The sequence below is a fragment of the Artemia sp. Qi Xiang Cuo genome, chromosome 8, assembly GCF_049724085.1.
Source record: "Artemia sp. Qi Xiang Cuo chromosome 8, ASM4972408v1, whole genome shotgun sequence".
Lineage (NCBI taxonomy): Eukaryota > Metazoa > Arthropoda > Branchiopoda > Anostraca > Artemiidae > Artemia > Artemia sp. Qi Xiang Cuo.
Window position 1 is genome coordinate 36,130,986 of NC_142801.1, and position 15,626 is coordinate 36,146,611.

The window sequence follows — 15,626 nt, forward strand, 5'->3', positions numbered from 1 at the left end:
AATAAACAGGAATTAAAAACATAACCAAGTTACACCGAAAACAAGCAGGGTTATCACAAAGAGGAGTAGAGCTAACGCTCCCGTGCCTTCTAGAGACCAGAACATAATTTGCACTTTTCCAGGGAAAATTTTTCAGGGGTGAATTTTTTGGGAAGAGATTGGTGCGCGGGGTGGGGGGGGGGGATAATTTTCTAAAGGAAAAAATATTAGACACTTTTGAATTAAAAATGCGTCTGTTTTCAATATGTGGGGATTTTTACAGAGGCAGGGAGGGCTTTCCGTGAGTTAAAATTTTTCTGGAGGAATCTTCCGCGAGGGAATTTTCTATCTTGCGGAGGGGAATTTTACTTTTTTCAAAACTGCAGCATCACATTGTGATTTAGCTAGTTATTATTATAACCATGATAATAAAAACAATGCATGATAAATTGTTTATAATAATAAACAATAATCCTAACGGATATTAAGTTTTGCTTTGCATCACATTTGCTCTGCAAGAAGGGCTACTGTCTCGTAAAACATCACTGAATAAGCAACATAGAGAATAATAACACTACAAGAAAATACAGTTTATTAGCAAGTTCAAATAAGAAAAACAGACAAATTCATATTTTAGAGGGAATTTCCTCCAAAGCTCTATGCACACGTGAAACCAAATATTGTAACTTTCCTTCTCTTAGTTTCGAATGGAGCGTGTAATCCTTTGAGTGTGACCCAGATTGCAGGGGAGTGCTTGTTGTAGGGGTGCTGGCTATCTCTGTGGCATCGTAGTCATCGTAGTCGTCCATTATTTCTGTTTTTTCCTTCCCAAAATCTGAAATCAAGAGATCCGGATATTTGCGACAGCAGGTAAATATTTTCGTTGTCTTCTCAAGTCACGTAACTAATAAAAGTTTAATTCAACGAACTATGATGCTTTAAACTCTAATTTTGTCTTGTTTATATCCTAAAATCAAAACGGATTTATTATTGGGAAAAGGCAGAGAGTGTCAGCTATGTCTTTTTGAAGCACTGGTCCCTATTTTGTAATGGATTTGGACAGAATTATGAATAGGAAAACAAAAAGAAAAAGCAAGGGTTCAAACACAAAGAAGATACAATTATGGGCTGTTTGAATCAAACTGTAGTGTAGGTATAAGAATTCATGAGGTTTAGTCATTAGTTCAGGAGCGCATAAAATGTATATTCATTACATATATATATATATATATATATATATATATATATATATATATATATATATATATATATATATATATATATATATATATATATATATATATATATATATATATATATATATATATATATATATATATATATATGTGTGTGTGTGTGTGTGTGTGTGTGTGTGTGTGTGTGTGTGTGTGTGTGTGTGTGTGTGTGTGTGTGTGTGTGTGTGTGTGTGTGTGTGTGTGTGTGTGTGTGTGTGTGTGTGTGTGTGTGTGTGTGTGTGTGTGTGTGTGTGTGTGTGTGTGTGTGTGTGTGTGTGTGTGTGTGTGTGTGTGTGTGTGTGTGTGTGTGTGTGTGTGTGTGTGTGTGTGTGTGTGTGTGTGTGTGTGTGTGTGTGTGTGTGTGTGTGTGTGTGTGTGTGTGTGTGTGTGTGTGTGTGTGTGTGTGTGTGTGTGTGTGTGTGTGTGTGTGTGTGTGTGTGTGTGTGTGTGTGTGTGTGTGTGTGTGTGTGTGTGTGTGTGTGTGTGTGTGTGTGTGTGTGTGTGTGTGTGTGTGTGTGTGTGTGTGTGTGTGTGTGTGTGTGTGTGTGTGTGTGTGTGTGTGTGTGTGTGTGTGTGTGTGTGTGTGTGTGTGTGTGTGTGTGTGTGTGTGTGTGTGTGTGTGTGTGTGTGTGTGTGTGTGTGTGTGTGTGTGTGTGTGTGTGTGTGTGTGTGTGTGTGTGTGTGTGTGTGTGTGTGTGTGTGTGTGTGTGTGTGTGTGTGTGTGTGTGTGTGTGTGTGTGTGTGTGTGTGTGTGTGTGTGTGTGTGTGTGTGTGTGTGTGTGTGTGTGTGTGTGTGTGTGTGTGTGTGTGTGTGTGTGTGTGTGTGTGTGTGTGTGTGTGTGTGTGTGTGTGTGTGTGTGTGTGTGTGTGTGTGTGTGTGTGTGTGTGTGTGTGTGTGTGTGTGTGTGTGTGTGTGTGTGTGTGTGTGTGTGTGTGTGTGTGTGTGTGTGTGTGTGTGTGTGTGTGTGTGTGTGTGTGTGTGTGTGTGTGTGTGTGTGTGTGTGTGTGTGTGTGTGTGTGTGTGTGTGTGTGTGTGTGTGTGTGTGTGTGTGTGTGTGTGTGTGTGTGTGTGTGTGTGTGTGTGTGTGTGTGTGTGTGTGTGTGTGTGTGTGTGTGTGTGTGTGTGTGTGTGTGTGTGTGTGTGTGTGTGTGTGTGTGTGTGTGTGTGTGTGTGTGTGTGTGTGTGTGTGTGTGTGTGTGTGTGTGTGTGTGTGTGTGTGTGTGTGTGTGTGTGTGTGTGTGTGTGTGTGTGTGTGTGTGTGTGTGTGTGTGTGTGTGTGTGTGTGTGTGTGTGTGTGTGTGTGTGTGTGTGTGTGTGTGTGTGTGTGTGTGTGTGTGTGTGTGTGTGTGTGTGTGTGTGTGTGTGTGTGTGTGTGTGTGTGTGTGTGTGTGTGTGTGTGTGTGTGTGTGTGTGTGTGTGTGTGTGTGTGTGTGTGTGTGTGTGTGTGTGTGTGTGTGTGTGTGTGTGTGTGTGTGTGTGTGTGTGTGTGTGTGTGTGTGTGTGTGTGTGTGTGTGTGTGTGTGTGTGTGTGTGTGTGTGTGTGTGTGTGTGTGTGTGTGTGTGTGTGTGTGTGTGTGTGTGTGTGTGTGTGTGTGTGTGTGTGTGTGTGTGTGTGTGTGTGTGTGTGTGTGTGTGTGTGTGTGTGTGTGTGTGTGTGTGTGTGTGTGTGTGTGTGTGTGTGTGTGTGTGTGTGTGTGTGTGTGTGTGTGTGTGTGTGTGTGTGTGTGTGTGTGTGTGTGTGTGTGTGTGTGTGTGTGTGTGTGTGTGTGTGTGTGTGTGTGTGTGTGTGTGTGTGTGTGTGTGTGTGTGTGTGTGTGTGTGTGTGTGTGTGTGTGTGTGTGTGTGTGTGTGTGTGTGTGTGTGTGTGTGTGTGTGTGTGTGTGTGTGTGTGTGTGTGTGTGTTTTATATAATTTCTGATCTTTTTAAATAATGCTGGGAAATCCGGCACCCACTTCATAGCAATGTCCCTTCCCCCATGAAAACTTCCTTCGTGGAAAGATCCTCCCACATAATTACGTGGTAACGAATTGTAAGTCTCAATGGGAGCCGAAACTCTAGAAATGGAATTTTGATACCAATAGATACATCAAAAGACTTTAATCAAAGATTTTAATGCTGATTTCAAATATATAAGTTTCATCAAGTTTAGTCCTACCCTTCAAAAGTTAAGCGCCTGAGGAAATTTGGCTTATTTTCGAAAAAAGGGTGAAAGACCCCCTAAAAGTTATAGAACCTTAATGAAAATCACACCATCATATTCAGCGTAGCAGAGAATCCTACTGCAGAGGTTAAAAGCTCCTATCTACAAAAATGTGAAATTTTGCATTTTTTGCCAGAAGAAAGATCACGGATGCGTTTTTATTTGTTGTTTTTTTCCCTAGGGGTGATCGTATCGACCCAGTGGTCGTAGAATATCATGGGAGGGCTTTCATTGGAACGGAAATTAAAAGTCCTAGTGCTGTTTTAAAGTGACAAAAAAATGGAGGTTAACTAGGCCCTCTCCCACGCTCATTTTTTCCCCAAAGTCATCCAAGAAAAACTGTGAGATAGCCATTTTGTTAAACATGGTCAAAAATATGATAACTAAGTCTTTTAGGAAGACTTAATCCCCCAGAGTCCCCGGGGGGAGGGCTGAAAATTATGAACTTTACCCAATGTTAACATATAGTATTGGTTATTGGGAAGTATACAGACGTTTTCAGGGGGGATTTTTTCTGGTAGTGGGGGGAGGGGTGGGTCGGGGGTTATGTGGGAGGATCTTTCCATGGAGGAAGTTTTCATGGGGGAAGAGACATTGCTATGAAGGGGGTGCCGGATAAAAAAACAAGTTTTTCAACTGAAAGTAAGGAGCAACATCAAAACTTAAAATGACAGAAAACATTACGTATATGATTGGGTTCACCCCCAAGTCAATACCTCGCTCTTTAAGCCAAAGATTTTTTAGTACTTTCATAAGAGCTATTTATTCTAATTAACAGAATTTGTGATTAAGGAGTCATTCTTAAAGAATTGGAAATAATTTGAAATTTAGCGTAAACAGCGAGGTATTGACTAGGGGGCGAACCCTCTAATGTACGTTTTAAAAATATACGAATATAGAAGTTCGTTACGTAAGTTAATTTATAAGTTACGTATATTTATTAATAATAAAAACGTTCGTAAATAAAATTAAACAAGTTTAGAGAAAGCTATTTACCCGAATAAAAGTAAAATTAATATTCAAATTTTGTTTTAATTATTCATGTACGGTAAGCTAAAATCAAAACCTGCATTAATTTAAAAACGTTAATAAATTAAATAAAAAAAACAAGTTTTTTTTTAGCTGAAAGTAAGGAACGACGTTAAAACTTAAAACGAACAGAAATTATTCTGTATATACAGAAATTATTCTGTATATTCTGTATAGAATATATAATCGCAACAAATTCGAGAGCTTTCGCTACTGTACTTATTTTTTTTTTAAGTTCATTATTGGTTAAATTGTCTTATTAAGTCCAATATCCGTTTCTTATAATAACTTTTAAAAGAAAAAGAATTGTAATTGGGGTACAAGACAGACAGCTTCCTCGTTCATCCCTCCTCAACGCCTCGCTCTTTACGCTAAAGTTTGACTTTCTCACAGCTCTATTTTTTAAACAATAAAAACTTTAGCGTAAAGAGCGAGGCGTTGAGGAGGGGACAGCCATTTTCATATACGGAATAATTTCTGTTCGTTCTAAGTTTTAACGTCGTTCCTTACTTTCAGTTAAAAAAAACTTGTTTTTTTTTTATTTAATCTTACATAGAGAGAACCAGGTACTTTTAGTGCAGGTGTCAGGTGAACTTAGTGTACTTGCATTTAAACAGATAGCTCTAGCGCTTTTTGCTGCAAAACCAGGCATGGGAAATATCAATTGAACTCATAGCCATTTATTGTCAATTAACTAAAAAATCAAGTTTTTTTTAACAAAAGTAAAGAGCAAAAATAGACATTTTAATGAATAATCAACTAAAAGTTAAAAGAAACAACTTAATATAAATAAAACCAATAATGAACTTACAACTTACAAAAAAAATAAAACTAATATCAAACTCAAATTCAAAACAAAAATAACTATATAATTGAACGAGGAAGCTGTCTGTCTTGTACCCCAATTACAATTCTTTTTCTTTTAAAAGTTATTATAAGAAACGGATATTGGACTTAATAAGACAATTTAACCAATAATGAACTTAGAATGTACCCAGAATAAAATTGATATTCTAATAAAACTCAAAACGAACAGAAACTACTAGATACATGAAGTGGGACATTTTCCCCCTTGCATCCAATCATAGCACAATTGTTATTGGCGCTTTGCTGAAAGTAATATATATTTTAATTAGTTTGTTTTTTACTATTATAGCATTAAAAAATAAGTACAGTAGTGAAAGCTCTCGAATTTGTTGCGATTATATATTCTATTATCAATCTAGTTCTATCAGACGTATATGCACTAAAGTTCCGATAATATGTCCTCCTTCCCAACATATTTTTTTTTTTTAATGCATAAAAGAACCGAATAGATTCGTTATTGCAAAATTTCACTGCAAAGCTTAAAATGGATTTCCAATAACAGAAGAATATTGACATACAATTGTTTGTTTTAACTTGAAAATTTTCTTTGATGTGGTCTTGATTGCTATTGGAATTTTAGTTTTTAATTATTGTATTTTTAATTAAAAGTGAATTCAAAATGAACTTTATTAATTTGTTATAACATTAGCCACAATGCAACAAAGAAAAATGACGTCCCATAACGAATCCTTTTTTTAATGGTGCTTTCTTTCGCTTCTCTTTCGTTTTACAATTTCTAACGTGTATTTAATTGAAAACAATATATGTTGTAAACAGTTTAGTTTTTGTATGGCTATGTCTAGGATTATTTTTGGGGGAGAGGCTAAGATTTTTTGAGGGGGTTGTTAAAAAAAATGTACAGAACGTATCAAAATTTATTTATATGTATTTTTGTAGCCACTTTATTTTACGAGTAAAATTGAACCTTTGAGTGAGGGGATGGAAGGGGGCTGAAACACAATAGCACCCGTCACTCCGGATGCATTGTTTTGGGTGTTCGAGGGTACTTACAAAAAAACTTAACAAAATACGTCAACATTAGTTTATTTGCATCTCTGTAGCTTTTTACGAGTAGAATTTAACCTTCGGGTGATAGAAGGAAGGAATGAGCTGCAGTCAGGTAACAATTTTACTCTGGATGCGGCCTTGAGCTTTTATTTAAAAAAAAGTCAATTTTGTATTTCTTTCTCGCTTTGAAATCGTTTGAAATATATATTGCTTACAGTAAAGCACTGATAGCAATCGCGCTATGATCAGAGTGCAAGGGGAAAATTTCCCACTTGCTATATCTAGTAATTACTGTTCGTTTTGAGTTTGATTAGAATATCAATTTTATTATGGGTAAATTCTAAGTTCATTAATGGTTTAATTTTTTATTAAGTCTAATACACGTTTCTTTTAACTATTTTGTCTCTTATAATAACTGTAAGAAAAAAAAAAACATAATCGGGGTACAAGACAGACTACTTCCTCGTTCAAGTATTTAGTAATTTCTGTTCGTTTTGAGTTTGCGTTGAACAATAGTTTTATTTTTTGTGACTTATAAGTTCATTATTGGTTTCAATTTATTAAGTTGTTTCTTTTAACTTTTAGTTAATTATTCATTATAATATCAATTTTTTTTTAATCCGCCTAAGACATAATTTTGCTCTTTACTTTTGTAACGAAAAACTTGTTTTTTAATTTTTTTTTCTTTTTTATTCATTTCTGCAAAAAAGGAAAAAAAAATAAGAAAACAAAAATTATATGAAATTAATTGAGACTTAAAGTACTTTGATTAGAGCTGGATGTTCTAATTAGCTATATTTTTTAACTAGTGAAGCAAAATTAGTTTTTAAATCATAATGAATATATTTATTTCTGAATTTTTCTAATACGGCGATATCTAATTTTCTTTCGGCGTCGGAGGCATGATTGGTTGTGAGGGGGGGGGGATAGTTTCGAGAATGAAATCTCCCAAAGGCCCTAATAAAATGAACAATTAATATTTTCCTGTTTCTAAGGGACTCTAATTAAAAAAATGAATAATGATTTCGCAATGATTCAACCGAAGCTTTTAAAGAATTTTTCCACTATCTTCGTTAAACAAAAATAAGAGAAAAGCTAAAGTTTGTAGAACAAACTTATCTTATCTTGTGTTTTTTCAAACAAAAATAACTGTTTTGCGTACTCTTTCCCGTTGAAGATTAAAAAACCATTCTAGGCCTTTCTTTCAGGGTTAACGTTAATATCAGTAAATTAGGTCAGAACTCTTCATTTCGAGCTGGAAATTAAAGAAGTAAGAACTTGGAAAAAGCGTTAAAAAGTGAAAATGTGTTAAATATCTTAATAGCTATAACAGCTGTAATGTATAAATATCAGTTATTAATCTTATTTTAGAACGAACTTATCTTGTCATGTGTTTTTTCAAACAAAAATATCTGTTTTGCGTTCACTTTCCCGTTGAAGATTGAAAAGACATTCTAGGCCTTTCTTCTAGGGTTAACGTAAATATCAATAAATTAGGCCAGAACTCTTCATTTCAAGCTGGAAATTAAAGAAGTAAGAACTTGGAAAAAGCATTAAAGAGTGAAAATGTGTTAAATAGCTTAATAGCTGTAATAGCTATAATTTATAGGCTAAATATCCGTTATTAATCTTATTTTAGAACAAACTTATCTTGTCCTGTGTTTTTCAAACAAAAATATCTGTTTTGCGTTCACTCTCCCGTTGATGATTGAAAAGCCATTCTTCATGGAAAGGCCTTCCTTCTAAGGTTAATGTAAGTTTCAGTAAATTAGGCCAGAACTCTTCATTTCAAGCTTGAAATTAAAGAAGTAAGAACAAATTCTAATTGCTGTTTTAATAGTTTTTTTTTTAATCATACATAAGAATTGGTGCAAAAAATCCTTCTGTGGTGGGTAAGCTCTGTACAATACCCCCTAAGAAACCTTAATTCCACCTAAAAAGTCATATGATTCAGCGTTATTAGAGTCAAAAGCACAGACTGGGTTATTCGGGCTTTATTTGAAGATATCCAGAACTATAAAATAAATATTTTATAAATCTTCTTTTCATATATAGAATTTGGTAATTTTTTTTAGGCTACTTGTATGTATAATTTTGATGAGATCTTTCGAAGTTTTTAAGTCCATCATCTCTATTGAGTAACTGCTTTAAATTCACTTGACTTCGGTTTTCAACGCTTTCTATTGACTCTGTGTGTGTAAGCTAAGTAAAATTTTCAAGGTTCGTGTTTTCACTTTTTAAGGGCGTGTTTTATTTATTTTTCTGGTTTTGTAGTTTGGAATTGTAGAAATGACAATAATGTTGTATTTATATTTTTGTTGTCAAAGTTGTAATACTGTTCTGAATAATGAATATTAAAACCTTGTAAGTTATCGGCTTTCTCATTTAGGGACCAGCTAAAGTATAAAAATAAAACAACTTGCCATATACTCTTTTATGAGGAATCAAGAAAAATTCTTCGACCATTGCAGTCGTTGTGGGTTTCTACTAATACGGAGCTACACGACTCCCACAAAGATGCACTCAAACACCACAGTAGAACACTACTGTACGAAACCTATATCTGAAAGGAAGCCCACAAAGAAACCTATTCGAGGAGCCATCGACCTGAGGAAACTAGGTCAGTGTGCATGTACGCAATTCTAAGACAGGTTACATAATACGGACAAACACTCTATATTATGTATCTATAAAGCGAGTAAACACGGTATATTATTGGACCTATAATGCGACCAAGCAACCAGACAGGTTTTTCTAAGTTCAATAGCCAAAACTAAAGACCTTGGTATAACGTATTCAAAGGTTTAATGGTCTTTTCTATAAAAATACTAGTTTCGGCCGGAGGTCATATAATCGTGTTTTTTGTGTATAAATTGATGATGTAACAACTCTTTTTCTTCAGTTTGAAAAACTATTTCAATAAGTTTATTACCTGTCTTTCTTGTTAAATTTATTCGTATTGAAACGGACAATTTCAAAAGGATCTTGGTAAGTGAATATTTTTATTCTTGTATTATAAAAAAAACGAGACCTTTTTCATATACTTACCTTTAACTATCTATCGTATGGCTTTGTGATTGACAGCGGACTACATATTTTTTCTCAAAATTCATATGTTTTGTAACTTATTTAAGACTAAAAATTGATTAATGCGCGTCTTTTAAATATATACAGTATCTTTAATGTATTGGGGTGAGCTTTGGTACTGGGGAGGGGGACGAGACCCCCATTAATATTCTGAATAGAAATCTGAGATGGCTAATATACAAATGGCGTTATTTTTTCTTTTATCCTGCATGATGAAAAAGCGATTATTGACAGACACCCGAATGCCGATATAATTGTTCTGACAGTATCTCCCTTTTAAACATTTTCTGATATGTAAAAGCCATTAGGTCTTCTTAGCTTATAATTGGAGCTAGCTATCGTGGACCTATTTGAGATTTAAAATTTGTTCTAATAACTAAGTGTATGTTTTATAATTTATGGAGTGAACTTTGGTACTGGGGAAAAGAACGGGGCCCTCCATTATATACTGAATAAATATCAAACGGACCTAATACGCAAAATTGTGTTATCTTTTGTGCCTATCGTATTTAAAATATTGATAGGTTAGGGCCATCCTTGAACTAGTAAAATTATTTCTTTTTTACGAGTTTAAGCAGATTGAAATTTAAGCCTATAAGCCTATAAACCTATAAGTTGTTTGAAGGACTTACCTGACGAAAAAACTGAAAATTAATTTTTATTCTAGGAGATTGATGGTCAAAGTCTTCCTGAACAAAAACAATCAAAGCTCGATGCCGGGTCTAGCACCACTAATGTGGACCTACTTAGATCATTGAACATGGCGAGGAGAAGTATAATCACCTATGCCCCGCCATCTGAAAGGCAGGACATTCCTGACGAGCAGCCTGCAATTTCTGCCGTAAGTGCCTTTATCAGATAGTTACGTATATTAGGTAATGGAGTAATTGTGAGTGGGGGGGAGGTGGAGAGGGTGGAAAGAGGTGGATAGTGAAGCATGTAGAGGGCAATAAGCTATATCGGTAATTGTATATATATAATATATATTATTATTGCAATTATGATCATGCACAATAAAATTGATTCAAAATCGAAAATGTCCCCTTTCTTTTTTTGTTGGATTTTTTAGGTTATCGAATATCCTTCAAGCAGAACGAATTACGGTTAGTCTAGAGTCAGCAGTGGGAGTGTTTTCTTATGATTAAATTTATGAAATATGAATTAATTTGATAAAGAGAAAAGTAAGTCGATTTTTGTGATTATGACACAACGTTCGATTCTAAATGTCAACTTTCTCAAGTCATCTCTACTACAAAATATGTTCTCTCGGAGATCGCTTGAAAAAGAAATAAAAACTAAATTTCCCTAATCGGGCTTTTGTGTGAAGTTTTATGACGTGACTCAAATACTTTTACTCAATTTATTGATATATTAATTGAAACAAAGCAGAATAATATCATGGATACACTTTTGAAAACATTGCCATAGATTGTATGTACATGACCCCTCTATTCGAAACAGGTTATGTAAAGTCACAAGGTTACTCCTCTCCTGTCCCCCTCTGAATTTATCGAACGTGGATCAGTTTCTTTTTAGCTGTGAGAGAGTTGACATCGGAAACCAAAAAAAGATGTTCTATACATACCCACTGTGTATGTATACTCTTGGCAATTGGTCATCATGAGAGAATTGTAAAATTATTGATGAGTATTAATAAAAAGGACAAATTATGCAATCCATGTAAATTACATAGAGGATATGCAGTACAAATTAAAGACTGTAATTCATGTCTTGAAGAGCTTTGTGACTCTCACCCTAGAGGGCAACTATGCTCAAAATGCCACCATGACAAATGGGATCAGTGGGAGAATGCTTATCCTGCTATGACTTGAAAGAACCCCAAACATAAGTTTAATTTATTTTTACGAGATTGGTATCGTCGTAGTTTTAAATTGTTTTTAGAGAGAAAATTAAGCCTACGATTCAACTGTTGGGGTAACAAAACAATTTGGTTTCTACGTCCTCGTTGTGACGACACTGCCTATTATGACTATAAACCTAGTGATTTTTAATTAGCAGTTACCGAATGTGATTCACCGCTTGAAAATACTGTATGTGATATTGCTTCAAATGAACAAATTGAAACATGTGAATTTCACAATATGAATGCAAATAGTATCATTGACTATACAAAGAGACACGACAAGAGTGAAGTTACATTGTACTGTAGAAAATGTGACCCTGACTTTGCAGCCAATCAAGATTGATATACAGTGAATTCAAATGATCTATCAGCATTAGTGGCTCTCGACAGTTGCCTACACACCGAATAAGAAGAAATCTAAAGTGTAGAATAATGACATTGTTGTTGCATACATTTTTTTTTATTAATAAACAAATTCACATACATTTTTTAAGCACTTTACTCGTAGGGCACTAAAATCAATATTATACAGGTATGAGACCATATTTTCAACCATAAAGTCGTTCAGGCGTGGATAGTCTACGTAAATGTTGAGAAACTGCTTGTAAGTATAGCCGCGACATCTGAACACGAAATATAGCAGCGCATGGAAACCGCAACTTTTAGTTTGCAGATTCTGCACTCTCTTCTGATTTTGAATAATAGTTTTCCCACTGCTTTCAACATAGATGTTGATGTGTGAAGGGTAGAATGTAAAGGGTAGGCCGAGAGGATGAAAAAATTCAATCGTCTTCATTGTTTGAAAGATGCACAACCAATGACCAGTATTCACTCTTGATGGAATACTATTAATGATGATTAGGGTATTGTTTGCACTTTAGACATTTCCAAGAAGTCCAAGAGCAAACGAAAGGATCTATATTTGGACATGTAGGGACCCATACTTGATAAACCGATTATTCGACGAGTGTTCATGGCGCAGGGTCTAGTAGAAGACTGCCTTCGGGAGGGATTTCACAATAGGTTTTAAACTGATTTAGTGAGATTAGTGCGATACTCTCGGGTAATGGGTCGGCAAATGTACACTCTAAACGCAAACTCCCCGTTCGTACTATACTCATATCCTGGGTGCCAGACAGGTCTAGTACAATGATACCATGTGTTTTAGTGAACATTTCTTCGGTTATACCATTTTCAAATAGTTGTGAATCATGATCTTGGGTTTGTATTGTCAACTCATACAATGTCCTATATAATTTATCAAAAGATAGATTGTAGAGTGGGATATCGTTTACTTTGCAGACAAGAGATTAAAGCCCAAACATCTTAAATTTGTGTAGGTAGTCATTCGACAATCCTATTGCGCTAGCGCCTTTTACAAATGCCAATGCTAATTTTGACAGGATTTCGCCTTTGATAAGGAATGAGTCAATGAAGGTGCGCGAGCCTGTGGCGATATGACGTTGATTTGTGCTTGTATGAGGAACTTATTGTCCTCTATATACTTCACTATTGCATTTAAAGCACTTTGAAGTCTATTCACATGTGCTATATTAACTTTTCAGCGAAGCATAATTGGTCCTCCAATTTAAATTTGCTCAAAGATAACATGTATCTTGCATATGCTTCATTCCATTCAAGACAAAGCCGTGATCTTCTCGTGATTTCTACCGCAATGTTTGTTGCTCTTGTATCATTGCTGCTGCTAACAACTCCACTATCAACCTCTAATAGTGCAAACATTCCACTCATTATTGTAAATATATCTCAATGAATAAATTTATGAGTATAGTAAAACTTTTCTCACTCCTTGAATCCTGTGCTCACACTAATATCAACTATACCAAAACTCTTTCCTTATATTCGTTGCGCTTGCTAAGACTTCTTGGAGCTATTGCACAAACCAATGTTGAAATTCTCAGAAGTCTGCTCTGATGTAATTCCCGTTAGTAATGCAACTCTCTGATTTGGCCAATGATATTGTCCTGGTTGTATTCACTGAGCATGTTGCGTCACTCCCATTAGTAGGTCAATGATCTTGTTCGTCCCGTGCTATAAGGTCTTCTTCTACTCTTGTACAACTCTAGAAATAACTAATAAATTAAACTGAATATTTGATTTATAATGATATTAATTGCTGAAAGCTCACCAGTTCAAAATTTTACTGTAATTTTAATGAATATTTTCAATATTAAGTACAAAAGACAATATTTGTAATAACATTTGTTGTCAGTAAAGCACCAATGACGCAGTAGGTTTTAGACTTTTACAGTGAGAGAAGGAGGTCCTACCCAAACTCTTGTTTGTGGTGATTTTTGTTCGTTTCAAGCTTGGTTTGCATATTCAATTTAAGTCACACTCGTTTTAAGATTTATTTACTAATTTACATTAACATCTATTGTATGTTTGTTTGCATTGATTGTTTATTTAATTTCTGTTCGTTTTAAGTTTCATTTATACTTCAATAGGATGATATTTTTTGTCATTTTAAGCTTGATATTCATACTCAATCTAAGCATTACTCGCTTTAAGATCTATTTATTCATTTATGTTATTACTTGTTTTATGTTTTTGCTACGATTGCCTATTTAATTTCTGTTCGTTTTGGGTCTCATTTATTCTTTAATAGTAAATTCTGGTTGTTTTGAGTTTGAATTTTAAAAGGTATTTGTATCTGCTGAGCTTGAGTTTAAAATGGCCTTTACTTTTCTTTGAAAAACTTATTTTTCGGAAAGTTTTTTTTTAATTAATTAAATAAATAAAAAATTCAACTGAAAGCAAGGAGCAACATTAAAACTTAAAACGAACAGAAATTATTACGTATATGAGGGAGTTTGCCCCCAACTCATTACCTCGCTCTTTACGCTAAAGTTTTTATTAATACTTTCAAAAGAGCTGCCTATTGTAATTAACCGGCCTTTGTGAGTCAGGGGTTTGCGATTCGTATAATTTTCGAACTTTAGCGTAAAGGGCGAGGTATTGACTAGGGGGCGAACTCCCTAATATACGTAATAAAACATACGAATATAGTAGTACGATATATAAGTTAATTCGTAAGTTACGCCAGAACAAAATTTCGAGAAAGCCATTTAGCCAAAAAAAGTAAGATTAACATACAAATTTCATTTTAGTTATTCATGTACGGTGAGCCAAATCAAGAGCTGCATTGATTCAAAAACATTCAGAAATTAAATGAAAAAAAGTAGGTTTTTTTTTAAGTCAAAGTAAGGAGCGACATTAAAACTTAAAACGAACAGAAATTATTCCGTATATGAAAGGGGCTGTCCCCTCCTCAACACCTCTCTCTTTACGCTAAAGTTTGACTCTGTCTCAAAACTTTATTTTTTAAAACAATAAAAAAGTTTAGCGTAAGTAGAATGCATCTATGGAATTCTATGGCAGCTCTACACCTTTTCAAAGAGAGTGAGTATCACAAAGGTACTCTCTACTCAGGTACCTTTCCAAACAAAGTGATCAAAAAAACTATCAGACGGGTTTCTGATTTTTTGGACAATTTCCATTAGTCAAGACTAGTTTGTTAGGAATGTTTCGCTAGATAGCATTTGTGAATTGGATCGTATGAAGGTGGAGAAAAAAGGGTATAGCATTCGAGAAGTGGACTATACGAAAGATATTAATTGAATAATAGGGAAAAAACAGAGCTAGATAGCATTTGCGAATTGGATCGTATGAAGGTGGAGAAAAAAGGGTTAAACTGATTATTGGACAATTGGCTTTAGTCAAGACTAGTTTGTTAGGAATGTGTTGCTGCTAAAGCTAACTATATTTGCAAAGAGGGATAAGGGATTCGCGAATTGGACTGTACGAACGATCTTATTTGAATAATAGGGAAAAAACAGAGCTAGATAACATTTGCGAATTGGATCATATGAAGGTAGAGAAAAAAAGGGTTAAACCGATTGGCTGCTAAGGTAACCTCGAAGAGCATGTTAACTCATAGCTTATTTATTATAAATTTGGAACAATATCAATCTATGGAAATGGTTAACGATGATAAAATGGTCTTATTACTTGACCTAGCTTTACTTCTTCGATGTGTTCTGTATAATACACAAGTGGTGTTTGAACAGCTTTGTCAATTCAAAATAGAGTTTAACGTTATAGTATACTAAAAAGTTGATACTAAGAGAGATTTAGATGGCAAGAAAAGAATTTTAATAATGAAATTCTGAACAAACCTTAGAAATCCTTGCAAATCAAGTAGTAAGGTGTATGTGAGTACGAACCATCAAGGATCATAAGCACCAACGACCCTAACCACCAGAAACCTCAACTCCCCAAAGGTCCCCTATCCCCAAACTCGAAGGGCGCCCTCCTCCCCTTCAACTTTTTGG

At 34.8% G+C, this 15,626-nt stretch overlaps 1 protein-coding gene across 1 annotated transcript in view; it reads right to left on the reverse strand.

The window, feature by feature from the left end:
- Nucleotides 1-605: 605 nt before the first annotated feature.
- The window catches only part of LOC148949364 (uncharacterized), a 141,496-nt gene continuing 126,475 nt past the window's right edge, over nucleotides 606-15,626 (reverse strand). The window contains exon 3 of the mRNA XM_089092687.1: nucleotides 606-814. Within this exon, the coding sequence (XP_088948813.1) occupies nucleotides 606-814 (209 nt within the window). The remainder of the gene's footprint in view (nucleotides 815-15,626) is intronic.